Consider the following 27,510-nt stretch of genomic DNA (forward strand, 5'->3'; position numbering starts at 1 on the left):
ATTCTTAAATTTTATTTATTTCAGGTTATGTTTAAAACTCCTGTGTCAATTACTGAACATCCCAAAATCAATGAGTGGCTCACACTGGTAGAAAAGGAGATGAGAGTCACGCTGGCTAAACTTCTTGCTGAGTCTGTTACAGAAGTGGAGATTTTTGGTAAAGCAACTTCAATTGACCCAAATACCTACATCACTTGGATTGATAAATATCAGGTAATGTAGAGTAGAAACGAGACAGTCTAAAAATGAATGCACAGGCTGATCTCTACAATGATCCTTTTGGATCCTGTGTCTTATGTCTTTCAGGCCCAGCTTGTGGTTTTGTCAGCCCAGATAGCCTGGTCTGAAAATGTGGAGACAGCTCTGAGCAGCATCGGTGGAAGCGGTGACGCTGCGCCCTTGCACTCTGTGCTGAGCAATGTGGAGGTCACGCTCAACGTTTTGGCTGACTCGGTCCTCATGGAGCAGCCCCCACTGCGACGACGGAAGCTGGAACACTTGGTTAGTCCCGTGTTCCACTCATTCTTCACTAGTTAGGCTCTTCTGCCTTCACCTCAAGCAGTTAAATCATGCCTCAAAAATATTCTAATTGGTGTTAGGGGGAAAAGAAGATGGCAGATTGATTTACTCTGGGGTGGGTATTGGCTCTCTGTCGCTGTTGAAAGATAGTCTTGGTGGAACACAGGAGTTATATATACATCATCCTGGTAAAAATGAAATGCTAAGCCTGCATCGGGCTCTTTCACTCTTTCTTATCATCTTCTTCCCAAAGAGGCAGCTAAGGTGGTGTAGGGAGGCCTGGCTGTGCTCCACATGGCTCTGAGGCAGTGTCACTTGTTCCTGGGCTTTGCGCCCTGGTGTGTGGGAGATGGACTGTTAGGATGGAGACAACTCTTCTCCCATCACGTTTTGTGCCAGTTGCAGTTTACTTAAAGTGAAAGTTTTTACTTTTGTTTGTTATTTCTTCTGTTTTTGCTGCAGCTCTTGATTCTGTTTAATTGTGTTAGATGAATAGCATTCCTAAAAGTTTTTTGCAGTTTGCATTTTGGAGTGCTTTCTAAAAGCCACTGTGCCTGGATCTAGAACCTCAGTTCAAGTCTACCAGATAATCCCCACACCTAGAGAATGCACTGTGTTATTTGAGTTGAGGATAAACTCTTAAAGTGACTCTTTTTTCAGATTACAGAGTTAGTTCACCAGAGAGATGTTACCAGGTCCTTGATCAAAAGCAAGATCGACAACGCCAAATCTTTCGAATGGCTCAGCCAGATGCGATTTTACTTTGACCCTAAGCAAACTGATGTGTTACAGCAGTTGTCAATTCAAATGGCAAATGCCAAATTTAACTATGGCTTTGAGTACCTGGGTGTTCAGGATAAGCTGGTCCAGACCCCTCTCACCGACCGCTGTTACTTGACGATGACTCAAGCCTTGGAGGCTAGACTGGGGGGGTCCCCATTTGGTAAGTCACTCTACAAACCTGGACAGATGGAGTCAGAGAGTAAACAAAGTTTGAAAAACTAAGTGGCGGGGCTGTCCCCATGGCCAAGTGGTTAAGTTCAAGCGCTCTGCTTTGGTGGCCCAGGGTTTTGCCGGTTCAGATCCTGGGCATGGACCTAGCGCCACTCAAGCCATGCTGAGGCGGCATCCTGCATAGCAGAGCCAGAGCACCTACAGCTAGAATATACAACTATGTACTGGGGGGCTGTGGGGAGAAGGGAAAAAAAATTAAGTGAATGATTTAAATATATTTCTTAATTACATGGCTACTACATTCTAGAAACTTTAAAATTGTTTGCATTTATTACATCTGCTTTGATTTTTTTAGATGAAATGCTTTTTGCCTTTCTCTTAAAGCTAAAGATGTGTTTCTAATCGAGTAGTGACTCAAGTACTCGGTTGCTTTTCTTCAAATCCTAGGGCCTGCTGGGACTGGGAAGACCGAGTCTGTCAAAGCTCTTGGCCATCAGCTTGGACGCTTTGTTTTAGTTTTCAACTGTGATGAGACATTTGACTTCCAGGTGAGAAGCTTTACAGGATCCACCTAAAATCTAATGGTCTGAGAGGGTCAGGTGGGGAAGACCATGCTTGCACCTCTCTCAAAGCTGTTCGCCTGCTCGCTCAGTGGGGTTCCTGTGGCCTTCTGAGACCCTCAGGGACGGGTGTTATTTTAAACTGTTTGAGGTTTCCAGCATAGGTGCTTTGACGTTGACTTGAGCTTCATGTTTTCAAAGTTAACACTTGAGCGTAACATCATTTTTTTTAGAGAGTAATATCTTGAAATGGTTAGTTCCTGTGTCTGGGAATAAATAAATGTTATAGAAAAAGTTTTTTAATCAACAAAAAGTAATAGAATAAAAATGACAGCTTTGTCATTAGGATTTCATTGGCACAGGAAGGAAAAGTATGATGCATCTGTACACTGGTAATCACTATTGCTTATGACATCATTTGCGTGTAGGCACTAGGCCCCTCATGTCACGTGTGAATCTCATTTCACCTTCATAACCACCTTGGGAGAGAGATGGTATCATTCCCACTTCAAAGATAAAGCGACGTGGGTTTCAAGATGTGATTTGCCCGAGGTCAGACCTATCGCCTGAGCCGGCACTTGAGCCCTGTCAAGCGAACACTGAGGCAGGTAGTCTTTAGCTTCTTTCTTTCTTTCGTTTCAGGCTATGGGGCGAATCTTCGTGGGGCTTTGCCAAGTGGGTGCGTGGGGCTGCTTTGACGAGTTCAACCGCCTGGAGGAGCGGATGCTCTCAGCTGTGTCGCAGCAGGTGCAGTGCATTCAGGAAGCGCTACGAGAGCATTCCAACCCCAACTATGATAAGAGTAAGACTTGTCTTTTTCTTTAAAAGAGCCAGCCTTCCTAGCCCCTTGTTTGGCCAGAGTAGAGTATTCTTCCATGGAGCTTTGGGAATGAGCCCTCTGTCACGACAGCGGTACCTGTTCTGAGAGGTTCCGAGGGCTGCTTCACCTGCCTTCTCCACACAAAGCCCAGGCGTGTGAGGTGGAGGCAGGGTGGGGTGCTGGGGGAAGTAAACACATCCATATTGGATAGTTTATGTGTGGTTTAATTCATAATGTTTGTTTTTATGCCATAGTAATAGTAACTTGTCTCACCAAACAATCTGCCAGACCTCCTAAGTAGAACAAAAGGAGCCTCAGAGAAAGCAATACCTGTGTGCTCGATGTTGTCTTATGGAGTGAACACACTTTCTCCCTAAGTGGTTCAGAGTTGCAGGGGGGGTTTGTTTTGGGGTGGTCCTAGGAAAGGGTAATTCTCATGATCTAAGCCAATCAGTTGTGTCACAACACTCATTTTTATTTATGCAGCTCTTGTGGGACTGCATTTCTTTTCTCGCACTGAGCCTGTGACACACAGTATTGCACAATAGAACAGTGGGCTTCCTGCCCCTGGTGACGTGGTCTGTTTCATGTTCAGATGGCTTTCATGTAGGTGAGGTGTGTGAAAATGGGCCTCCCCGGGCAGATGGGGACACGTGCGTGGTGAGTGCCTGCAGAAAGGCCAGAGAGCGGCTCCCCTCAGGTCGTGGGCTTACAAGATTGGTGGGGAAATGGGTGCTTTGTAATTTTAGAGAGATTTTAGAATGGTTTTTGAGCATGATGAGTCTTAACACCGTCATCCGGTTTTCAGCCTCTGCCCCCATTACTTGTGAGCTGCTAAACAAGCAAGTCAAGGTGAGCCCAGACATGGCCATCTTCATCACCATGAACCCTGGCTACGCAGGCAGGTCGAACCTTCCAGACAACTTGAAGAAGCTGTTCCGGAGCTTGGCTATGACCAAGCCCGACCGGCAGCTGATTGCACAGGTCATGCTGTACTCACAGGGCTTCCGCACTGCCGAAGTTCTTGCCAACAAAATTGTCCCATTCTTTAAGTGAGTAATTAGTGTTATTTATAATCATGTTTCTAGCATATGTTAAATGTGCCGTTTAAAGTTTATCTGCAATCACGGCACAGCTTTCCAAGTGTCCATCTCTGATTTCTTGACACATGCTGTTGTTTAAAGTATACTGTTTTTTAAAAAAAACTTTTTCTTTTCTAGATTATGTGATGAGCAGCTCTCTTCTCAAAGCCATTATGACTTTGGTCTTCGAGCTCTGAAGAGTGTATTGGTAAGCGCAGGTAATGTGAAGAGGGAGAGAATTCAGAAGATAAAGAGGGAGAAAGAAGAACGAGGTGAAGCAGTTGATGAAGGAGAAATTGCAGAAAATCTACCTGAACAAGAGGTTTGTATAGATGTTTTTAACTCAGTCAAACCTTAAACACTATTTAAATTTACCTTTTTGACATATAAGTCACGACTTGGGAGTTCATTGCGATTCACATGTACTGGGATGAGTAGAAGAGGCTATATTTACATAGTAAATTGAGTGAGTGAATGTTGGAAAGTGTGAATTACGCTGTTTGTTCACTTAATAGTCACAGATCACATACAGCAGTAAATGTGCGAGCTGGGCTCCCTGTACCTCGGCGCTCAGTCCTTTTTTCCCCATGTAGATTCTGATACAGAGCGTCTGTGAGACAATGGTGCCAAAGCTGGTGGCAGAAGACATCCCGCTGCTCTTCAGTCTCTTGTCAGATGTGTTCCCTGGAGTCCAGTATCACCGGGGTGAAATGACAGCTCTTCGAGAAGAGCTGAAGAAAGTGTGCCAGGAAATGTATCTGACATATGGAGATGGAGAAGAAGTTGGTGGAACGTGGGTTGAAAAGGTACCTTGGATTGTTCTGTAGGCTGGCGCCCTCACAGACTCCACTGGCTGCAGCGTGCAGCAATAATGGCGGTGGGCCACCTGGTGAACCACGTTTGATAGAAGTCTTTCCATGAAGGCCAGGGTGGCCCATCATCTGGTTTGTGTTTTGCCCCAAGGCCTGTTTGGATTTTTTCTTAACTTAAATGTAGAAATAGCAAAACTTACCTGAACATTTCACTGACGTGGTATAGTTCATTCTCTGAAAATGCTAACTAAAGGCAGGGTTACAATGGAAAATGTTTATGCCAGTAAAAGTTCTATTTACAAAACTTGTCTAGTACCATAGATTAACAACATAAATCTGCTAATTGGTACAAGATTTAAGTTCTATACTGGCTTCTTTTTTTTCCTTTGTCTGTGAGATTCGTTTAAGTAAAAGTTATGATTTATGTGAGCGGTGTGTCCTGAGCCTGAGGTGCTGTAACTGGATTAAACAAATGGCTCTTCCATTTGGTCGCTTCTCTCCTTGGAGGGGATCTTACGTGTCTTACTTGAGGCAGCTTGGTAAGCACCTCCTGTTCCTCTGGCTCCCAGCCTTCCAGAATTACCAGAACACTTCACAGTTCAGTTAAAACCTTTCTTGAAATATTATTGTAGATATGGGCCATGTACTGTCTCTCTGGTTAAAAAATTCCAGCACTTGCCTTTAACAGTTCCTCGGACACGATTTTTGCTTGTTGACGTGAGAAGTGGTTGGAGAGCCTTCCCCGATCCTTCTCTCAGTGGTTATGATGTCGTCTTTTTGGCCCTGCAGGTTCTCCAGCTCTATCAGATCACCCAGATCAACCACGGCTTGATGATGGTGGGGCCCTCGGGAAGTGGGAAGAGCATGGCCTGGCGTGTTCTTCTCAAGGCTTTGGAGAGACTCGAGGGTGTGGAAGGTGTGGCCCATATCATTGACCCCAAGGCCATCAGCAAAGACCATCTCTACGGAACCCTGGACCCCAACACCAGGGAATGGACAGATGGGCTGTTCACACATGTTCTGAGAAAGTAAGTTCACTTTGGTCAGTGTTTATGCTCCAGTGAACATGGGACCTAGCTACTCTGTCCTTGGAACAACAGTATATGTTATTTTTGTGACTGAAGTCTGAAGAAATTTAAAAGTCACTTGAGAAACCGTTGTAGGGTAAGCATTTTTAATCTGAAAATCTTGAGTTAGTCAACAGCTGTTTCAAAATCCTTCCAAACCAGGATCATAGACAACGTGAGAGGCGAGCTGCAAAAGCGCCAGTGGATTGTCTTTGACGGCGATGTGGATCCCGAGTGGGTTGAGAACTTGAACTCGGTGCTGGATGACAACAAGCTCCTAACTCTGCCAAATGGAGAGCGTCTCAGCCTTCCCCCCAATGTAAGTAGCCTTTTTTCTGTGTCGTGGATTAGTATTCTGTTCTAACTGAAATTTGTGTGCTAGTGAAGTACAGCTCTGGAGATGAGGTTCCAGGTTCCAAAGAGCAGCAATCAGTTGTGTAAATAATTTTCAAAGTTACAGTCTCTATGTACTAGATTTTTTCCATTCCCATGGTTAGTGAGAAATATTTTCACGGGACTTATTAATAACTTTCCACTATGTATTAGATATTAAGCACACTCCATAATTCTCCACCCTCCCACAACCCCGTAAGGTAGGATTGTAGTTAGGATTTCTGCAGTTATTATACATCTGGGAAGTGGCAGGATGAGGAATTTAGATATGGAAGTTTCAAGGCTGTCCCTTGGAAATGAGCATTTGGTACAGGTCCTGCACACACCACCTGACAGATCAGGATGTGTGGGCAGGCCTGGCATGGATTTGCATTCATACTTTGACCCAGCATTTTTGGAGTGCCATCATGTGCCGGACCCTGTTCTAGATGCTGAAGACACAGCAGTGAACAGAGTAGACAAAACCCTTGCCCTCCTGGGGCTTACAGTCTGATGTGAAAGACAGACACAAGATAAATGGTGATAGTGCTAAGGGGAAAATGAGCTGGAAGAGAGCAGTCGATGTTGGTGAGAGGTGGAGGTTGCACTGTCAAAGGGTGCCATGAGGCTTCATTGAGAAGGTGGTGGTTTTAGTAGAGATTGGGCGGGGGCGGGTGAGGGGGAACAAGTCCTCTGGGCCTCAGAGCATTCTAGGCAGAGGGTCAGATAGCAGGAGGAGCAGTCTGAGTGCACCTGGTGTGTGCAAGAAGAGCAGGGAGCATTTGGCAGACGTGGAGAGAACTAGGAGAGAAAAGTCAGGGTGAGACTAGGGAGGAAATGGGGTTCCAAATCAGGGCAGGCCTGGGGCTCGTTGTGAGGCCTGGAGCTAGACCCTGGGCAAGTTGGGAGCCATGGGAGAGTCTGGATCAAGGGTGACATAACCTGTTTGTTTACAAAGATCCCTCTGGCTGCTGTTTGGAGGGTCGTTGAAGAGGGCAGGTGGGAATAAGGGGACCGTTTGTGTGCTGTGGCACCCCAGCCTTGGGCACGGGTTGGACGAGTTGGTGGCAGTGGAGCCACTGAGAAGTAGCTGAGTTGTAGTGTAATGTAAAGCTTGTGCTAATGGACTAGAGATGGGTATGAGAGAAAGGAGGAGTCGAGTATGCCTCCAAGGCTTTTGGCTTGAGCAGCTGGCCAAATCACAGAGGGTCAGCATTGGTGGTCATCATCACTTCAGAAACCAGCCATGGCACTTAGTGCCCGTCTGAAAATTTGTGCTCACTCAGACTTGTGTCTTGATTCGACTTGTGAGGTTCTTCCTTGTAGCTCATGTCCATTAGATTCTAGCTTGTCAGAAAGAGGTTGATCTTGTGAGGCATGTTAGCACCGAGGTTAAGGCCCTGGAATCAGTCCATCTGCTTGAAATCTCAGCCCGACCATTTACTAAATGGCACTGGAACCTGGGCAAGGTACCCAACCCCGTCTGTAAAATGCAGACACTGCATGCCTGCCTCTAGGGGTGGTGTGAGGATTGAGTGGGTTCAAGCATGAGAGCACAGCCCCAGCACCTGGGCCAGGATAAGCGCCAGGTGCGTGTTCACTGCTGACATCCCCTTCAACTGAGCTGTTGCTTCCGTTCCACCGAGAGCTGTTCTCGTAGTCTCACCTGCTCCTCTCCCCACCACATCCATTTTTCCTGCCAAAATTCTTGTAGAGAGAGATTGGTGGGTGTTGCAGAGTGATGCAAACTGAAGATATTTTTACTTTTAAAATAAGTGCAGAAAAGTTAGGTTTAAATAGTCCTTTCAATGTTTATACAGGTATAAGTAGAATAATGTTAATATCCAGGTTTCTGCCAAACCTACTTCATTAAATCTGCTTGATGTTTTCTTTTAAGGTGCGAATAATGTTTGAAGTGCAAGACTTGAAATATGCTACCCTGGCCACGGTGTCGCGCTGTGGCATGGTCTGGTTTAGTGAGGATGTGCTGAGCACAGACATGATCTTCAACAACTTCCTGGCCAGGCTGCGCAGCATCCCCCTGGACGAGGGGGAGGACGAGGCCCAGCGTCGGCGCAAGGGCAAAGAGGACGAGGGGGAAGAAGCTGCTTCCCCAATGCTGCAGGTACGAAGGCCATGGCCACTCCATCGAGTGGGGCCGCAGATCAGCATCAGAGGATACTGGGGCGTTCACACGCAGTGAGTGTCTGGAAGCCGTGTTCACAGACAGTCACTCCTCATCTCTCCAGTCGTGCACTCGCTAGAGGTTTGCATAATTGCTGTTGTCTTAGACCAGCTTCTAAGGAAGCTGGGCACTTGCAGCTGCCAAAGTTAAGGCCTGCATGGTAAAATTTAAAGAATTCTTTCGGTTATCTTGCCTTTCTCTGCAAATTGATGAAAGACTGCCCTCCATTTCACTGGTGAAAACCAGTGATCCCAGGAAGCGTGATTTTTGAGAACCACCAGGATGGAGAAAAAGAATTAGTCATTGAAGCTTTCACCCTTCATTTTTTTCAGTCCACAGAATTATTTCTCGGCGGTCGTGTGACCCTCTCCTGGGCCTAGATTAGCATAGATGAAAACTTCTGGGCTTTTTGAAATGATAATTAAGCATCCTTGACTCCCTCTTGTAGATCCAAAGGGATGCAGCAACAATCATGCAGCCGTACTTCACGTCCAACGGCCTGGTCACCAAGGCCCTGGAGCACGCCTTCAAGCTGGAGCACATCATGGACCTGACCCGTCTCCGCTGCCTGGGCTCGCTCTTCTCCATGCTGCACCAGGCCTGCCGGAACGTGGCCCAGTACAATGCCAACCACCCCGACTTCCCCATGCAGATCGAGCAGCTGGAGCGCTACATTCAGGTCAGGAAGCACCTGCGTAGCAGGGAAGTGGAGCTTAATGAGGGGCCGGTCCATGGATAGCCTTGGGGTCCATGAACCTCCCGAAATGATATGCCCACTTGGGTGTGTGCTCTTCCCTGGGAAGAGTGTCAGCTGTTCTTGAGGGGCTGGGAAAGGTGCATACAGCATCTGTGATCCAACAATGATAGGAACCACTTTCTTTAAGATTATTGATGCTGTAAATGTCTTTGTTTTATTGTTGAAATTTTATAAAAAAGATTTTATTTCCTTTTGATAGCGGTATCTGGTTTATGCCATTCTCTGGTCCTTGTCTGGAGACAGTCGGCTGAAAATGAGAGCAGAGCTGGGTGAATACATCAGAAGAATCACGACAGTGCCATTGCCTGCTGCACCCAACATACCTATTATTGACTATGAGGTAAGTGCACAGAGGTCGCAGCCTCCCTCCTTGATTCTTGCCATGTTGGTTCAGGTCATCCTGCTACAACCTCACCAGAGACTGTCACTTAATCTTTCCATTTCATAGAAGGATTTTGTCCTTTTAGTTTTATACAGGATAAGGAATGCAGATTAACCTGAAAGCTCTGATTTGTATCTCAGTGGGGACACATATGGGTCCCAGCATGACTTGTGCCCCATCTCCATGTGTAGGTGTCCATCAGTGGAGAGTGGTCACCTTGGCAGGCCAAGGTGCCTCAGATTGAAGTGGAGACACACAAGGTGGCCGCCCCTGACGTTGTCGTGCCAACTCTGGACACGGTCCGGCATGAAGCCCTCTTGTACACCTGGCTGGCTGAGCACAAGCCACTGGTCTTGTGTGGCCCTCCCGGGTCCGGCAAGACCATGACACTCTTCAGCGCCCTCCGGGCCTTGCCTGACATGGAGGTAAAGAGGCCGGGCAGTGGGCTGCAGGCCTTTGGGTGTTCGAAGACGGGATTGGTCCTACCATACTTCATTTGTTTCTTCTCTAAAGGTTGTGGGTCTTAACTTCTCGAGTGCTACCACCCCGGAGCTCCTGCTGAAGACTTTTGATCACTATTGCGAGTACAGACGCACACCCAATGGGGTTGTTTTGGCTCCTGTTCAACTTGGAAAGTGGCTGGTATTGTTCTGTGATGAAATCAACTTGCCAGACATGGATAAATATGGGACACAGAGGGTCATATCCTTCATCAGACAGGTTTGTTTATAGCCACAAGCCCCCCCTCACCCCTTAGCATTTCTTGTTCTCATTTTGCTCCTGACATTTTATGTTCCTGCTTTCCCTCAGATGGTGGAGCATGGAGGTTTTTACCGTACCTCAGATCAGACCTGGGTGAAGCTGGAGAGAATCCAGTTTGTCGGGGCTTGTAATCCACCCACTGACCCTGGAAGAAAGCCCCTCTCTCACAGGTAACACCAGCTGTGTAGACTTTACGGGCCTCACTCACCAGTGCCAGAATCGCTTTAAACATAGCACAACAAAATCTGATTTTAATTTTAAAGGGTTAACAAAATACTGTTTATCATAGGGTTTCTCCTAGGTTCCTTGGACTGTGCTGTAATACTAGGAAACACACTTAAAAATCAAAGCATTGAGGGCCAGCCCCCTGGCTTGGTGATTAAGTTCAACACACTCCATGTTAGCAGCCCAGGTTCAATTCCTGGACAGGGAACTATACCACTTGCTGGTGGCTGTGCTGTGGCGGTGACCCACGTACAAAATAGAGGAAGATTGACACATATGTTAGCTCAGGGCGAATCTGCCTTAGCAAAAAAAGTAATAAATTAAAAATAAACTTTAAAAAGTGGTTGTAAAAGCATTGACTTGTTGGGTGTTAGTGAACTGGCCCTGTCTGTAGGGGCAAGATGAAGCTGAAATAATCCTGAATTGTTTTCCCACTTTTGCTTGATCCTATCTCAAGTTTTTTACATCTGCTGTTACCTGTCTGACTCAAGCCTGAGCAGTTGGTGTGTGATCTCAGTTAACTGAAGTGTGAAGACTGTGTGGGTGGATTAGGAAGCAACCTTGGGTCTGAGCCTAGGACAGGGTGGCTCGCCACTCGGCACACTGCTCCTAACCTGGAGCCGCTGAGCTGGGCTGTCTTTGCCCAGGTTCTTGCGTCACGTGCCAGTCGTGTATGTGGATTACCCAGGACCCGCCTCCCTGACGCAGATTTACGGCACCTTCAATCGGGCCATGCTGAGGCTCATTCCATCGCTGCGCACATACGCAGAGCCGCTCACTGCTGCCATGGTGGAGTTCTATACCATGTCTCAGGTATGTGGGGTCTCTCTGCTCCTCTGGTAATTGAAGAACTCTGTTAAAAGATTGAGCTTTAGGGGCCCGCCCTGTGGCCGAGTGGGTAAGTTTGTACATTCCACTTCAGCAGCCCAGGGTTCTGCTGGTTCGGATCCTAGCTGTGGACATGGCATCGGTCATCAGGCCATGCTGAGGTGGCGTCCCACAAAGCACAGTCAGAGGCACTCACAACTAGAATATACAGCTATGTACTGGGGGTTTGGGGAGAAGAAGAAAACGGAAAAAAAGGAAAAGATTGAGCTTTATTCAGAGATCTTGTTGAGCTAGGAGACTCTTCCCAAAGTCTGTCATCAAATTGTCATTCTACCTGGGTGCTGCGACTGTGACAATTTTCATGTTGGTCTTCCTGTCCTGTCTGTACACATTACATATGTTAACTTCCTTTATGAAATTGGGACTGTGCTGCGCAGTTTCCAAAAGGAGATGTACACTTTTAACAATACGGACGTGTGTGTGTCTAATTCTTCTTCTCCAGCATTTGTAGTGACTGTGTGTTGCCAAACTGCTCTCGGGGGCTAGACCAGTGACACTCCCACCAGCAGTGGCTCTTTCCCCATCCCCTCATGAGCATTTGTAAATATTTTTTTAAAGGATCTTTGCCCACTGGATGAACGGAAGTGGTTCTCATGGTTTTGATTTGCATCTCTGGGAAGCTTTCCCTTGTTACCCCTTTAACAAGATGTGATGTGAGGGAATTGCCAAGTTTCCATTGATAAATGTCTTACTCATAGTGCTTTATGAAGGCTTACCTGTTACACGTTGCAAATATCTTTCCTGGCATTTAATTTGCTTTTAACTTTGTCTAATTGCATTTTTTTCTACAGAATTTTTCGTGTCATCAAATGTAAATCTTTTTCTTGAATTGCTTCTGGTTTTGAAATCATGTTTAGGAAGGCTTTCCCCTCAACTTAGGAATTAGATTTTTTAAGGTATTTTCAAAATAATTTTTTGTAGTTTCATTGTTTTTTCACATTTAAATCTTTAAATATAATTAATTTCAACATAAAGCGAGCAACTTGGATGTTTGTTCTGGACAGTTGTCCAGTTTTTCTAGCGTTGTTTACTAATTCATCCTTAAATAGTCCAGCGTCTGGATTTTTCATTTTTAATATAAAAACACTCTACAGCATTTGACCTTTTAACCACTTTTCATGTCTTAAGATTATTTACATGTAACTTGCATTTTTCTGAATCCCACAGGAGAGATTCACTCAGGACACACAACCCCACTATATTTACTCACCCCGTGAAATGACTAGGTGGGTGCGGGGCATCTTTGAGGCGCTGAGACCTCTGGAGACTCTGCCTGTGGAAGGCCTCATTCGGATTTGGGCACATGAAGCCCTCCGTCTCTTCCAAGACAGGTAAAACCAAGGATCCAGTTAGCTTCGTGCTCCCCGACTTTTGAATTCTTACAACTCTCCCACTTATAGTCTGTGCGAGGCTGGCCCCCCCCAGGTTTGAGCCAGGCTGTGCTGGTGATGGAAGGGACCAGAGGCAGTGAGGGCAGCCTTGCATCTGGGAATTGATCACAGCCACCCCCTAATACGATGGGGTCTCAGTGTGCTGTGACCGCCCACCACTGGTTCTTTGTGACCGTGGCAAGTGCTTTAGTTAGCCTCTTTAACTGTGGAGTGGGCACCACGCGAGGTTGATAACCTTGCCTGCGCACGTAGTTCACTGGTGAACTAAAATGCCTTCTAATACCTCCCTCATGTGTGCTTACCATAACCAGCGGTCCTCTTCCTTACCCTCAGTCTTCATTCTCCTCACATTATTTGCAGTTGTATCTCTGGGACTTTGGTTGTCTGTTTTACCTGTTGGCCACTGGTATCAAGTCTTACCTTGTAAGTTTTGAGTTTTTCTAGTTAAGTAACCAGGAGTTAAGGGAAAGAATTACTACCGGCTGTAGAGATCAGCATTGATTGCTGAAGATTTGGTTTGAGTGACAGTGAGTCTCACAATAAAAAGTTGACTCTTTATGTTTCAGAGAATCTTGAAGATTATTGACCCTTTTCTTGCATTCTTTATAGTTCAGTATAATCTTTATTTTGTAGTAAATTCATAGTATTCCTAGCCCCTGCCCTGTCATTTTTTCTTTCTCTTATATTTTTAATTTTATGCATTTTAACACCACACTTTAAAAGCACAACTGCTACTGCTACATGTGAACCTAAACAAAATTTTATCTCTGGTATTTTGGGAAATCTGTGAAAACTACATTGTAGCTCAATTTTTTTTTAAATTAAAAAAGGGAGAGTGAAGGTAGCTCACATAACAAAAAGACTACAATTTTAAGGTGGCAGAACCACAATACAAGAGAGAGAAAGAGTGCTGCCAGGGCTAACATGGTCCTCACTCTGCCCCGGTCAGCTCACCTCCTTCCCTGGCCCTTCGTCAGGCGGCTCTGTGGAACCCCTGAACTCCAAGGAGCCCGGTTTGAAACGCAGTGACCTACCATGATGCAATGTTCCCCGACTCCCTGAGAGCATAGACAGAAAAGCTTCCTGGGGGCAGGAATAACTGGTCCAGAGGTAGAACTGCCAAACGCTTTAAGGACTTCTTGGTCTGGAGGAACTCCAGTAGGCTCCGTGGTAGGGAGTTCTTCATAGTCTTTTAGACTGAGGTTGGTGAGAAAAAGTTGAATTTGTGTTGCTTTAACTCTAAACTTCTAATAAACAATGAATCTTAATTGATTTACCATATACTTCAGCACCACAATTTCCTGTTGCAAAATATTTGGGGAAATGTCCTGCCCGTGAACCTGCTTACTCAGAGAGAGCAAGAGGGGCCCCAGAGCAGGACTCTGCTGGCAGGGTGGTCCTGTACCCCCCCCCCCCCCCGGTGCCTATCTCCAGAGGACACGGTCCCAGTAGGACCAGCCCCTCTGGCCGCTCGTAGGCTCCGTGGTAGGGAGTTGGTAGCAGGCAGTTAGTCGTTACTCGCCTGGGAGAACCCAAGGCAGATGGTTCCCTCCAGACCAAGAAGTCCTTAAAGCGTTTGGCAGTTCTACCTCTGGACCAGTTATTCCTGCCCCCAGGAAGCTTTTCTGTCTATGCTCTCAGGGAGTCGGGGAACATTGCATCATGGTAGGTCACTGCGTTTCAAACCGGGCTCCTTGGAGTTCAGGGGTTCCACAGAGCCGCCTGACGAAGGGCCAGGGAAGGAGGTGAGCTGACCGGGGCAGAGTGAGGACCATGTTAGCCCTGGCAGCACTCTTTCTCTCTCTTGTATTGTGGTTCTGCCACCTTAAAACTGTAGTCTTTTTGTTATGTGAGCTACCTTCACTCTCCCTTTTTTAATTTAAAAAAAAATTGAGCTACAATGTAGTTTTCACAGATTTCCCAAAATACCAGAGATAAAATTTTGTTTAGGTTCACATGTAGCAGTAGCAGTTGTGCTTTTAAATTCTGACTGACTGCCATAACTTCGTGGCATGCCTTCACTCGCCCTCACCTGGTCTCCTACGAAGTATCCATCCATTCAGCATCTCCGAGGCCCCCACAGCTGGAAGGACGGTTGCCGTCTCTCCTGCTTGCTTTGCAGTTTTCTTCCTGAGCCCTGTAACTCCAGAGCCGCACAGTGCGGGTCCTTATTTCTGTTCCCTTAATGCCGCCATGATATTGGGAACATTTCTACTAAGCAAGCTTAGACGCTCGAGTTAAATTTTCATTTTTTAAATCAAAGTAATTAGTTTTCAGAGGAATTTTTTTAAATTTAGTGGTGCCATAGTTCTGAGGGTTTTTATGTTTAATATCAAAATTTCAGATTGCTTAAGCCATCTCGAGGTCAGATTCTTAGGTTCTTCTGTTTGTAGAAAATGAAAATTTCTGATAAAGACTAACTCCAGCCCTTGGAGTAGCCCACAACATCCACGGAACCTGGTGTTTTCTCGCCACAGCCTCTGTGTAAACTCCGATACATACATGCTCTTTTTCCAACAGGCTTGTGGAAGATGAGGAGAGGCGCTGGACTGATGAAAACATCGACATGGTTGCTTTGAAGCACTTCCCTAACATAGACAAAGAGAAGGCGATGAGCCGGCCCATCCTGTATAGCAACTGGTTGTCGAAGGTAACGAATTTATCTCGTTGTAGAAATGCTTCCCTTTTTTTGTCCTTTTAGTTAGAATTATCTTCAAATTGAAAATATCTTTGTCTTGAAGTGCACTGTAAATGAAGCTATGGTTATAGGCATGATGCCCTACATATTTGCAGCCATTGATAATTTAGGGTGGAAAATCCCAGGAGTGTGGGTGTCACCTGTGTGTTTCTTTCTCCCATAAAATGGTTCCTGTGAGAGCAATGGATTTCCAACCAGCAGAACATGTGGCTTCAGTGTTTGCAGTGAAAGATGTCTTTCCTTCATTTTTGCTTTCCTTTCCTCACTAAAAACAGGGCAGTTGTGAACAATTTGTGTGAAAATGCTTCATTTACTAAAATACTAAACAAAGTTGACATTTCCAGAGTAGCTGTGAGTTGTTCTTTTCTTGGAAAAACAGAGTAGGACATTTTGGTAAGTTACCGTCTCACTGTGCATTTCGTTCAGTTACGCGCTTCTGATGCAGGAGCTCGGTTCAGTGGGAGGAAGGCCGAGGGGAGTGGCCCATCGGGGAGAGATCTGCGGTGCGGCTGACCCTTGCGTTGGGCCTCACAGTGGTGTGTAGGCTTTCGTCAGGAAGGCATTTCAGAAGGCCGTGCCGGGCAGAGGGCCTGACAGAGGCCAGAAATAGCAAAGTAGGTTTGTTCAGTGTTGCTAGAATTTTCTATTTATTCCTAGACTCTAGATACCAGTCCTTTTTCATTTGTAAGCAATATCTTCTCCCAGTGACTTGTGTTTTTAACTCTCTATAATTTGAAGAATGAACGTTCTTAACAATGTATCATTTAAACCCTTAATCCATCTGTAATTAAATGTATATATGGAGTGAGCTACGGGTCCATTTTTAGGTTTTTTTTCCTGTGGACGTCCATTCTCTCGGCACTGTTTATTGGCTAGCCCTTTACTCTGCAGTGTCATCCTGCATACAAGGGTCTATCTTGGAGCTCTCTCCTGTTCCATTGATCTGTTTGTTGCTTCCTGCGCTAAAACCACGTGGTCCTGATTACAGTAATAGGTCTATCTGACACGTAGGCCCTCACACCTGGTTCTTCCTTAGGGCGGCTCTTCACCATTCTTGGCCCTTGCATCTTCCAAATCAAATTTAGAATTGGCATGTCAACTCGCACCAACCAACCACCACCATCCACCACTGAGATAGTGACTGGGATCACATTGACTCTAGATGTCAATTTGGATGAAACTGGCATTTTGACAGTAGCGTGTTTTTCTCTCCATGATTCTGGGATATGTCTTCATTTATTTAGGTCTTCTGTGATGTCTTTCAGTGAAGTTCAATTTTCTCTTTAAAGATTTCCCATGTCTTTAGGTCCAGTCCTAGTTAACTTATATTTTTGTTGCTGTGTTGTAAATGATATCTTCTTTTACTGCATTTTTTAACAGTTTCTTAGTATATGGAAATATAATTGACTTTGGTGTAGTAACTAAGATGATTTCTTCTTAGTAATTTGGGTCTTACCTTTTTCTACAGGATTACATCCCAGTAGACCAAGAAGAGTTAAGAGATTACGTCAAAGCTAGGCTGAAAGTCTTCTACGAAGAAGAACTTGATGTTCCTCTGGTCCTGTTTAATGAAGTGTTAGACCACGTGCTCAGGATTGACCGGTGGGCTTTCTGTTGCTACAGCCTCACCACTCGCCTAAGCCGCACTTGATTTAATGTCAGGGGGCATCATGCCAGGCCTCGTGCTGTTCCCTTGACTGACCTCCCCCACCTCCTCCTCAGCCTTCTCTGCCAAACAACTCCCCTCCTCTTCTCTCTCAGTCCAGCTTCACTGTCCTAAACTGTCCTCTACGTAGAACTTCATTCTGCTCCTCCTAGCACTTTACTCCTGCCATGGTTACAGCCCTTTCAACCTCCTTCTGGAATTGGGTCTGTCTCCCTCATGTCATCTGAGTGTCTGGAGGACAGGACCATGTCTTACTGATCTTTGCATCACCGCTGGACCTGGCAAATAACAATTGCTCAACAGATGTTTATTGTACAAATTCAAGTTAAAACACATTCAAAATGTTTAGATAAAATCCTAAAAAACTTTAGGACGTGAGCTTCAAAAGGGGAATGGAGCATAAAAGTCTTAAAATTTATCCTTTATGTTAATGTTTCAGAATATTCCGTCAGCCTCAAGGCCACCTGCTTCTGATTGGTGTCAGTGGAGCGGGGAAAACCACCCTGTCCCGCTTTGTGGCCTGGATGAACGGTTTGAGTGTGTACCAGATTAAGGTGGGTCTGCTCGTAGCCTCTTCATCCCGGCTGTGGAGTCTTGATTCACGCACATAGCTCCTTGAAAGAGAATGGGCCTAACCTGCCAACTGCTTCTCTAGGTCCATAGAAAGTACACAGGGGAAGACTTTGATGAAGATCTGCGGACAGTCTTGAGACGTTCTGGCTGTAAAAACGAAAAGATAGCCTTTATAATGGATGAGTCCAATGTGTTAGATTCTGGCTTCCTAGAGCGAATGAATACCCTTCTGGCCAATGGAGAGGTAATTAAGTGACCCATCGTGTTGTGTTGCGTGTTACTTGGTGTTGTGTTACGAGGACCAATCAGTGATAGTGCTGTTTTATTTCCTAGGTTCCAGGTCTCTTCGAAGGAGATGAGTATGCCACCTTGATGACCCAGTGTAAAGAGGGGGCCCAGAAGGAGGGCTTGATGCTGGACTCACATGAGGAGCTGTACAAATGGTTCACCAGCCAGGTCATCCGCAACCTCCACGTGGTCTTCACCATGAACCCATCCTCAGAGGGACTTAAGGACCGGGCAGCCACTTCCCCAGCACTTTTCAACAGGTACACTGGTGATTGCTCAGCGCTGGGTGAGAACGCTCGGTTTGCTTCTAAATGGCAAACCCAGCTCTTGGTAGCTGTTGTGATTTATGGGCATCTTTCCCAGGTGTGTGTTGAATTGGTTTGGGGACTGGTCCACTGAAGCACTGTATCAAGTTGGCAAAGAATTCACAAGTAAAATGGACCTGGAGAAGCCGAATTACATTGTGCCTGATTATATGCCCGTTGTGTATGACAAACTGCCGCAGCCCCCATCACATCGGGAAGCTATTGTGAATAGCTGTGTGTTTGTTCATCAGACTCTTCACCAGGTGGGTGCAGTTTGAGATCATAGAAAAAGCAAAACTAACTGTCATCCTAATGCAAAACTAAACTGATGTAACGACAGACTCTCAGGTACTTCATACTTAACACTAAACCATCGCCTGCAGAAGAGATCGCTGGTTCTCACCTGTTTTCTGACCTCTTATGACACCTCATCCTTCTTGTCATGGGCTACGCCTTCTGGAGTCATCTAACCCTTTTACTGCCCCATGATCCCACCTCTGTGAAGTGTTCTTTGCTTTTCTCTTCTCACTGCCATTGTGTGTCCAGGCCCTTATTCTCTTCTCTAGGCCAGGGCCTAGCACACTTTTTCTGTAAAGGGCCAGCTAGTAAATGTTTCAGGCTTTGTGGGCCAGACGGGTCTCTGGCACAACTAGTCAGCTCTGCTCTTGCAGCACAGAAGCCTCCGTAGTCAATACATAAATGAGTGAGTGTGGCTCTGTACCACTAAAGCTTCACTCTCGGACACATGCAGTGGAAGGATTTGACCTGCTGGCCCCAGTTTGCTGACCCTTGCTTCAGACTCTAATAGAAGAGTCCAATCAGCTCCCATCTGAAAAGCTGTGTAAGAACCACCCTGAGCTCGCAGGCGTTCTGTCTTGTGGGTGCCCTTCCACCCCACCACACTGTAGGCCACTGCCGTTGCCTCCACGGTGTGACCCAACTCTGGCTTCCTCTGCTGCTTTAGCCATCTCCCTTTAGCCTGAAGGGACCAGAGCAGCTTGCTGCCTCGCCCCTCTCGCTGGTGCCATCTCTAACTTTGGTATCCACTGAAAATAAGCGGAAGCGTGTAGAGGAGGCATAACTAACATTTCTCAGGAATCTCCAGTCCGTGGAGCCTTTTCCTGGTGTGCGCCTCTGAGGTTCCCATAGTCACCTTCCTCATCTTACAGAAGTTTGAGGAGAAAGTTTAGAGGTTTAAGGAGCTTCCTGAGATCTCGTTAGAGGCTAAACGAAGACCCCAGCTCAAGTGTTGTGACTCCTGAGGGGTGGGTCTCCGCCAGCATGTCACACTGCAGTCCAACAGGCAGCAGAGTTAGAGGGTTTTTTGAGGTTAAATCACAGAGAGCGTCCTGAAGAGTGAGAGGATGTAACTTTGGTTTCTAAAAGGCTAACGCTCGGCTAGCAAAGCGAGGAGGCAGGACGATGGCCATCACACCTCGCCACTACCTGGACTTCATCAATCATTACGCCAACCTGTTCCACGAGAAGCGGAGCGAGCTGGAGGAGCAGCAGATGCATTTGAACGTCGGACTCAGAAAAATCAAAGAAACAGTCGACCAGGTACATCCCAGGTGTAAGCTTTGTTTCTGGAAGTGGATGGAGTGAGGACCCCTCGTAGATAATTTCTACATGTTTCTATTTTCCTAACGTTGTTTTTCTTCTTTAGGTGGAAGAGCTGCGACGTGACTTGAGGATAAAGAGCCAAGAGCTGGAGGTAAAAAATGCAGCAGCCAATGACAAGCTGAAAAAGATGGTGAAAGACCAACAGGAGGCCGAAAAGAAAAAGGTACTACTTTTTATTTCTGGAGCTGTGGGCTGTGTGGGCTGGGCATTTTCAGTCTAACGAGGAGAGCAGGAAGTTTAGCCTGAGATGGGTTTTAGGGTTTAACATGTTAGTGGTGAGGTGTGAGTGTGTGTGTTTGGGCTAGGGTGGGGGCTGTTGTTTGAGGATTCGGTCAGCAAATTAACCAATGCTTAACCCATAGCTAAGCCATCCTTCCTCTCTAGGTCATGAGCCAAGAAATTCAGGAGCAGCTGCATAAGCAGCAGGAAGTAATTGCAGACAAACAAATGAGCGTCAAAGAAGATCTTGACAAGGTGGAGCCTGCTGTCATTGAGGCCCAGAATGGTATGGAAATACTGTCAGAGGTCCGGCTTTCTAGAAAGGATGCTCTCCCTCCATATTACTGTGGAGTTTAGGCACTGAACCTGGGCTTCCCTCGAAGGTTCCAGTTGTATACATGTCCAAAAGCATGACAGGCATACCTCATTTATTCCGCTTCACAGATGTAGTCATGTGTTGCTTAAGAACAGGGGATACGTTCTGAGAAATGCGTCATTCGTTCATATCATCAGTGTGTGAGCTTACACAAACCTACATGGTACAGCCTACACCTAGGCTGTGTGCCTTGTAAGACCACTATCAGATGTGCTGTCCATTGTTAACCGAAACGTCGTTATGTGGCCCATGACTGTATTGCATTTTTCATACATTGAAGGTTTGTGGCGACCCTGCGTCAAGCAAGTCTATTGGAGCCAATTTTCCAGTAACATTTGCTCACTTCAATTCTCTGTGTCACATTTTCAATGACATAATATTTCAGTTTTTCATTATTATATTTGTTATGGTGATCTGTGATCAGTGATCTTTGATGTTACTGTTGTAATTGTTTTGGGGTGCCACAAACTAGGCTCATATAAGACAATGAATTTAATTGATAAATGTTGTGCTCTGACTGCTCCACCAACCAGCCATTCTCCCATCTCTCTCCCGTTCCTTGGGCTTCCCTATTCCCTGAGACACAACAGTGTTGAAATTAGGCCAATCGGTAACCCTACAGTGGCCTCTAAGGGTTCAAGTGAAAGGAAGAATCACACTCTAAAGAGTCTCTCACTTTAAATCAAAAGGTAGAAGTGATTAGGCTTAGTGAGGAAGGCATGTCAAAAGCCAGGATAGGCCCAAAACGAGGCCTCTTGTGCCAAACAGTCAGCCAAGTTGTGAATGCAAAGGAAAAGGTCTTGAAGAAAGTTAAAAGTGCTACTCCCATGAACACATGACTGATAAGAAAGAGCCTTATTGCTGATATGGAGAAAGTTTTAGTGGTCTAGATAGAAGATCAGACCACCACAACATTCCCTTAAGCCTAAGCCCGAGCAAGGCTCTAACCCTCCTCAATTCTGTGAAGGTCCCCAGAACATGAGTGCAAGGTGATGCAGCAAGGGCTGATGGAGAAGCTGCAGCACGTTATCCAGAAGATCTAGCTGAGATAATTAATGAACATGGGCTACACTAAATAACAGATTTTCAGTATAGATGAAACAGCCTTATGTGGAAGAAGATTTCATCTAGGACTTTCATAGCTAGAGAGGAGAAGTCAGTCCCTGGTTTCAAAGCTTCAAAGGATGGGCTGACTCTCGTCAGGGGCTAACGCAGCTGGTGACTTTAAGTTGAAGCCAGTGCTCATTTACCATTCTGAGAATCTTAGGGCCCTTAAGCATTATGCTAAGTCTACTCTATTTCAGTTGGCGTCTTTCACGTAATTAAGAGCAGCCCTGACCCTGTGCTCCGTTCCTGCCCGTCAGCACCTGGCTTGCTCTGACAACCTGATTGTGTGTAGCTTTCACGTGGCACCACGGGATGAATGAAATGCACCATCCGAGCTATAGAGTTTCATTAGAGTAGGATTTAGATCAGAGTTTAATTTAGCTCTCACTTGCTGAGTAATTACTTAAAAAGTGTTTTAATAAAAGTTCAGGCTGGAAAACTGCATTTCAGCTTGTGGAAGGCATTGGCCACTTTGTGTAGAACTGTTAATTCCACATCTTCTACAGGCAGCCTGACAGCTTCTCAATTGTGACAGATAGAAAATGCCTTGGTTTAAATCGTATAAAAGAAATGCACAATTAAATGTTTTTAAAATTTTTAATCCTTATGGAGGTAAAGGAATTAGTGAGGATTCCTGAGGCCTTTTTAAAGGTAATAGCATGCTTTTTGTGGGATGCTGCAGTTTGGGCTGAGTACAATACGAGCTTTATAATTGTTTGAGAGCTCTTCTGGAGGGTTTTAAGACAGAAAATCCTTCATTTGCTTCGGTCTTCTGAGCAGCTGTCCCTTTTCTGATTGGAGTCGGTGTCTGTGGCTTGGGTCCCTGCTCACCGTGCTTGCTGTCTTCCTCCCACCCCCCAACCTCCTCTGCTCCTGCTGTGCTCAGCTGTGAAGTCCATAAAGAAGCAGCATCTGGTGGAGGTGCGGTCCATGGCCAACCCTCCTGCCGCCGTGAAGCTGGCGCTCGAGTCCATCTGTCTGCTGCTTGGGGAGAGCACGACGGACTGGAAGCAGATCCGCTCCATCATCATGCGGGAGAACTTCATCCCCACCATTGTGAACTTCTCTGCAGAGGAGATCAGGTGGGCGTTGCTGAGAAGGAACGGAGGTAGTTGGGGTATTGAGAGGTTTGCTTGTGGCCTTGTCGTCTCTGACGTGTCATATGCCAGAAGGCAGTGTCAGTTAGTCACACAAACACCTCTAGGCCATTTCCACTCAAAGAAGTAGATTTCTTCCCCACATTCCTGGCAGTAGTTTTCTGATCCCTTAACCCCTGCACGCCAAATCCTGTTCCATCCCCACAAACAGCTGTGAGGACGCAGCCGCTTGCTGCGGCAGAGCCGGCGATGGAGTCTGTCTCCTCTTGGGAATGGGCAAGGGGCGGGGAAGCTCAGAGTCCTTCTCAGCATCAGTGTCCACTGTCACTTAGAACGAGGTGTTCTGGAATCTGGCTTGTCCTCACTGGTACTGGGACACCAGGTGGGACTGCCTTTACATGTCGATTTTCTAACGCTCTTCTTTACTTTGCCCTACACGTGCTGAGAGATGCGATTTCTCTTTTGCAGTGATGCCATAAGGGAGAAGATGAAGAAAAACTACATGTCCAATCCAAGCTACAATTATGAAATTGTAAACAGGGCTTCCCTGGCCTGCGGCCCTATGGTCAAATGGGCAATCGCACAGGTAATTAGCCGGCCGGGAGCTCCCACTGAGAGGTGACCTCTTGTCCAGTCCGTTTAAACAACAGCTACCGGTTTGCCCTCCTCAGCTTAACTATGCAGACATGTTAAAGCGAGTGGAGCCCCTGCGCAATGAGCTGCAGAAGCTGGAGGATGACGCCAAGGACAACCAGCAGAAGGCCAACGAGGTGGAGCAGATGATCCGGGATCTGGAAGCCAGCATCGCCCGCTACAAGGAGGAATACGCAGTCCTGATCTCAGAGGCCCAGGCCATCAAAGCAGACCTGGCTGCTGTCGAAGCAAAAGTAAGATTGTCATCAGGAACCTGCAGTCTTTCTGCCGACTCCCCTGGAATTCTGTCCTTCAGTGTGTACTAGAAGGCGCTGGCCTCACTTGGTGGAAGCTGAGATGCACACACGTCAACGTGCTGCATGTGCCTCTGGTTAGGGTAGAGAGGAACCAGCTAGCAGTCTAAAGCCAGTGAGCCGCCAGCCTCTGCAGCCAGCTCCAAACCTGTGTGCTCCCCCGCTTTGACTTCACGAGAGGCGTCTCTGAGGGGGCCTGCCTGTCACGGTCTCCTGTCCACTGCTCTCTCCATCTCTCACACCCGCACCCCTCTTGGATCCTCAAAATACTCTCTTATCTCCTGCCACCAGTGTCTTTTCTCTCCAGGCCAACCCTCAGCTGGCTGTTCCTTCCACCCCAGAGGTCCCTTCTTGCCCCCACCTCTGCTATGCACAAGTCTCGAGGCTGACACTTAAGTCAACACTCATCCCACTGATTAGCCCCAATTAGATTCTAAGACGTGTGTGTGTCGTCATCAGTTGTGTGTGTTCTGGGTCCCATCTCCTTTGAGTCTGAACAACCTAAACGTGTTCCTATTTCTAGCTCACCCCAAACCCTGCACACGATGTGAAGGAACAGATTCGCACTTTTCAGTAAAATGTTGTTTTATTTTCCTTTTAGGTGAACCGGAGCACCGCTCTTCTAAAGAGTTTGTCTGCTGAACGTGAACGATGGGAAAAGACAAGTGAAACTTTCAAAAACCAGATGTCCACCATCGCAGGGGACTGTCTCCTGTCAGCTGCCTTCATTGCTTACGCGGGTTATTTTGACCAGCAGATGCGTCAGAACTTGTTCACCACTTGGTCCCATCACTTACAGCAAGCCAACATCCAGGTAACAGTCTAGGGAATTTCAAAAAGATGTGTCAAAGGTGTGAGTCAAATTGATGGTCAGTAAGCTTTTCTAATCTTCACTTGAAAACTGTACCCATCTGTAGTCTTGAAGCAAGGAAGATAACCACCCTCACCTTTCAGTTCCGCACAGATATTGCACGGACAGAGTATCTTTCCAACGCTGATGAGCGCCTCCGCTGGCAAGCCAGCTCCTTACCTGCAGACGACTTATGCACGGAAAACGCGATCATGCTGAAACGGTTCAACAGGTATGTGCTTCTACGCAAAAAGGGGGCGGCTGAGAAGTTTCTGTCTGCAGGGATCTCAGTTAAATTTTTTTTTCGAAACACCTTTTGTTTGATGCAATGAGTAGAAAATTGGGAGCAGACGTGCAATGCTGACAGGCTGAGTGCTCACCTCTGATGGTGGGGTGTGCACAATTCTTTTAGTCTTGCATCTTGACTGAATTGTTCTGCAGTGAATGTTTTTTGTGTAACCTTTTAAAATTGATAGACAAGGTTGTGTGTTGGGATGGACGTTAAAACAGATTGTCTCTTAAAATGCTGTAAGAACTGAAAATATTTAGCTAGAATTAGAGGAAAAAGAGAGCTTGCTACCAGTTTTTCAGTTGAAAAAGACCAGAATAAGAAGTGGAGTGTGGCTGCTGTGAAGGCAGGCTGCGCGCGCGATTCGAGGGGCGTCCTCAGCACCGACACGCGAAAGTCACCTGCCCCTAAGGCTTGACCCCTCTCTGTGGCAGCTCTTAAACCCAGACACCCTTCGTCATTTGCTCTTTAAAAAACTTATTCCCAGATTTCTTTTTAACCTCATCTAAACATCTTGAAACTGTTGAGCCCTTGCTGTATGCCACTGTCCCCAGGGACGCAAAGATGATGAAGCTTCCTCCAGATGTCCTTTGATTTTATGAGCAGCCCTCAGGTCCCACGAGGTGTCTCACCAGGTGGTGCTGACAAGAGTATTGACCCTTCAGTACAGCCTGTATGCCATGCTGGATTTGACTGAATGAAAAGTATACCCACTCCTGGGTGTTTATTCAGCAATAGCCTGGCACACGTGAAGAATGACAAGTCTAAAAATATTCATGAGAATGGAGTGTGTGCAATGACGGGTGGTACCTCACATGCCCTTGATTACCGTGCATCTCCACAGTGGGAAACGGGCATCCTGACAGGCCAGGCCATTCATATGGAGCCCGTGTGCAAAGGCAGCTCCAGCAGACAGACAGTGAGTGAGGAGAGCGAGCAGGTGCCAGGCCAGGGTGGTGTGCTCCCGGTGGACACTCGTCCACACACAAACACACACACGCGCGCATGCGCGCACGTCTGTAAACACCTAAACCTCCTCTGTAGAGAAGCTGGTGACAGTAGTCACCTGGGGGCGGAATTTGGTGAACAAAGAATGGGGGGGTTCTTCTCACCATATGCCCTTTCATCGCTTCTGAAGTTGGTAAAAATGTGTGTGTATTACCTGTTTTTAAAATTTGTTTAATTGGCATGTGACCCCCCCCCCAAAATCACTTGAGCTTCTTTGTGCCTCTATGTCCTCATTTAGAAAACGGACATAACAATCCCTCTCATAGGGTTATTGTGAGCATTAAATGCAGTGGTATCTGTAATTTGCCAGGGTTGTGGCGATTTAAACCCTTTATGACTGTTAGCTCTTGGTGCTGCTGCAGCATCCGTGTTAATCCCTACTTTCTAGGAGGTCACTGTCTAAAAGGCAGTAAATACTACACAGAACAGTAACTCTAGCGTTGTGTGCTCGGCATTCGGGGAAGAGCACTTGAGCATGCTGAGAGAGAAGAACATGTGGCCCACAGAGAAGTTTTAACTATGGGCCTGCTTAACAGAGTCTGGGACATAGTTACTGCTCATTACAGTAGTTCTTCAAAAAGGTGATCTGATTTTAGCATTAAGCATTTGTCACTTTTGTTTCTGTTAGTAAATCTAGAAACCACACTTGAGTGATGGGGACAAGCTTTCTGTCATCACTGGGGGCTCTGCCCACCACACTGTTGTGCTTTCCATTGGTTTCTGTAACCTGCTCTTCTGTTACCTCGTCCTCAGGTATCCACTGATCATTGACCCCTCTGGACAGGCCACAGAATTCATTATGAATGAATACAAGGACCGTAAGATCACCAGGACCAGCTTCTTGGATGACGCCTTCAGAAAGAACTTGGAGAGTGCACTGAGATTTGGGAACCCCCTTCTGGTCCAGGTGTGTGTATATCTGAGTCCTTCAGATCCTGCTTCTGACATGGAATTCCTTTTAGGGCTGCACTGAGTTTTTATCAAAGACAGTTGACATGAAATAAAACTACATAATACAGTGATAGTTATTTAACTTTAAGCCTTCATTTGACATCAAAGCATTGATAAAGCTTTGAGATTGTTCTATAAAAAGTAAACCAAACAAAAGCAGTGTTTGCACTTAAAATTCCACTTACAATGTCTAGATCAGCCCTGTCCACTGGAACTTTCAGTGATGGGAACATCTGTAACCTGTGCTGTCCAGTATGGTGACCTCAGCTGTGGCTGTTGAGCACTTCATGTGGCTGGTGTGATGAAGGAACTGAAATTTTAATTTTAATTCACTTAAGTAGCCACATGTGGCTAGCGGCTACCACATTGGACAGTGCAGGTCTAAATGATTAAGTGGCTTCTGGGAAGGTGTATTTATCTTGAGTAGGAAGTCAATGTCAATACATCATTATTTGGATGAAAATAAATATTTGTAAAACTCTAACCATGAAAATTCTTCTATGTATACACGTATATAGGATGTGGAAAGCTATGACCCAGTTTTGAATCCAGTACTGAACCGTGAAGTTCGGCGAACAGGGGGCAGGGTACTGATTACCCTCGGTGACCAGGACATAGACCTGTCGCCATCGTTTGTCATCTTCCTGTCCACCCGAGACCCCACCGTAAGGAATGAGGCACTTGACGTATGAAAATGTGGCGCTGTTGCGGTTGCAGCTGAAGTGACAAAACAGGCG

General features: G+C 46.3%; 1 protein-coding gene across 1 annotated transcript in view; it reads left to right on the forward strand.

The window, feature by feature from the left end:
- The window catches only part of DYNC1H1 (dynein cytoplasmic 1 heavy chain 1), a 70,135-nt gene that overhangs the window by 33,119 nt on the left and 9,506 nt on the right, over positions 1 to 27,510 (forward strand). The window contains exons 25-58 of the mRNA XM_046647284.1: positions 25 to 213; positions 307 to 501; positions 1,180 to 1,462; positions 1,921 to 2,021; positions 2,676 to 2,835; positions 3,662 to 3,905; positions 4,074 to 4,257; positions 4,529 to 4,741; positions 5,537 to 5,775; positions 5,977 to 6,133; positions 8,084 to 8,311; positions 8,820 to 9,050; positions 9,328 to 9,468; positions 9,702 to 9,935; positions 10,024 to 10,230; positions 10,321 to 10,442; positions 11,145 to 11,310; positions 12,553 to 12,716; positions 15,297 to 15,426; positions 16,943 to 17,076; positions 17,580 to 17,694; positions 17,796 to 17,957; positions 18,047 to 18,261; positions 18,365 to 18,569; positions 19,693 to 19,866; positions 19,973 to 20,092; positions 20,314 to 20,434; positions 22,518 to 22,713; positions 23,197 to 23,314; positions 23,400 to 23,615; positions 24,277 to 24,489; positions 24,630 to 24,757; positions 26,576 to 26,729; positions 27,292 to 27,438. Coding sequence (XP_046503240.1) covers positions 25 to 213; positions 307 to 501; positions 1,180 to 1,462; positions 1,921 to 2,021; positions 2,676 to 2,835; positions 3,662 to 3,905; positions 4,074 to 4,257; positions 4,529 to 4,741; positions 5,537 to 5,775; positions 5,977 to 6,133; positions 8,084 to 8,311; positions 8,820 to 9,050; positions 9,328 to 9,468; positions 9,702 to 9,935; positions 10,024 to 10,230; positions 10,321 to 10,442; positions 11,145 to 11,310; positions 12,553 to 12,716; positions 15,297 to 15,426; positions 16,943 to 17,076; positions 17,580 to 17,694; positions 17,796 to 17,957; positions 18,047 to 18,261; positions 18,365 to 18,569; positions 19,693 to 19,866; positions 19,973 to 20,092; positions 20,314 to 20,434; positions 22,518 to 22,713; positions 23,197 to 23,314; positions 23,400 to 23,615; positions 24,277 to 24,489; positions 24,630 to 24,757; positions 26,576 to 26,729; positions 27,292 to 27,438 — 6,006 coding nt within the window. The remainder of the gene's footprint in view (positions 1 to 24; positions 214 to 306; positions 502 to 1,179; positions 1,463 to 1,920; positions 2,022 to 2,675; positions 2,836 to 3,661; positions 3,906 to 4,073; positions 4,258 to 4,528; positions 4,742 to 5,536; positions 5,776 to 5,976; positions 6,134 to 8,083; positions 8,312 to 8,819; positions 9,051 to 9,327; positions 9,469 to 9,701; positions 9,936 to 10,023; positions 10,231 to 10,320; positions 10,443 to 11,144; positions 11,311 to 12,552; positions 12,717 to 15,296; positions 15,427 to 16,942; positions 17,077 to 17,579; positions 17,695 to 17,795; positions 17,958 to 18,046; positions 18,262 to 18,364; positions 18,570 to 19,692; positions 19,867 to 19,972; positions 20,093 to 20,313; positions 20,435 to 22,517; positions 22,714 to 23,196; positions 23,315 to 23,399; positions 23,616 to 24,276; positions 24,490 to 24,629; positions 24,758 to 26,575; positions 26,730 to 27,291; positions 27,439 to 27,510) is intronic.

The sequence above is a fragment of the Equus quagga genome, chromosome 20 (genome assembly GCF_021613505.1).
Source record: "Equus quagga isolate Etosha38 chromosome 20, UCLA_HA_Equagga_1.0, whole genome shotgun sequence".
NCBI classification, from domain to species: Eukaryota; Metazoa; Chordata; class Mammalia; order Perissodactyla; family Equidae; genus Equus; species Equus quagga.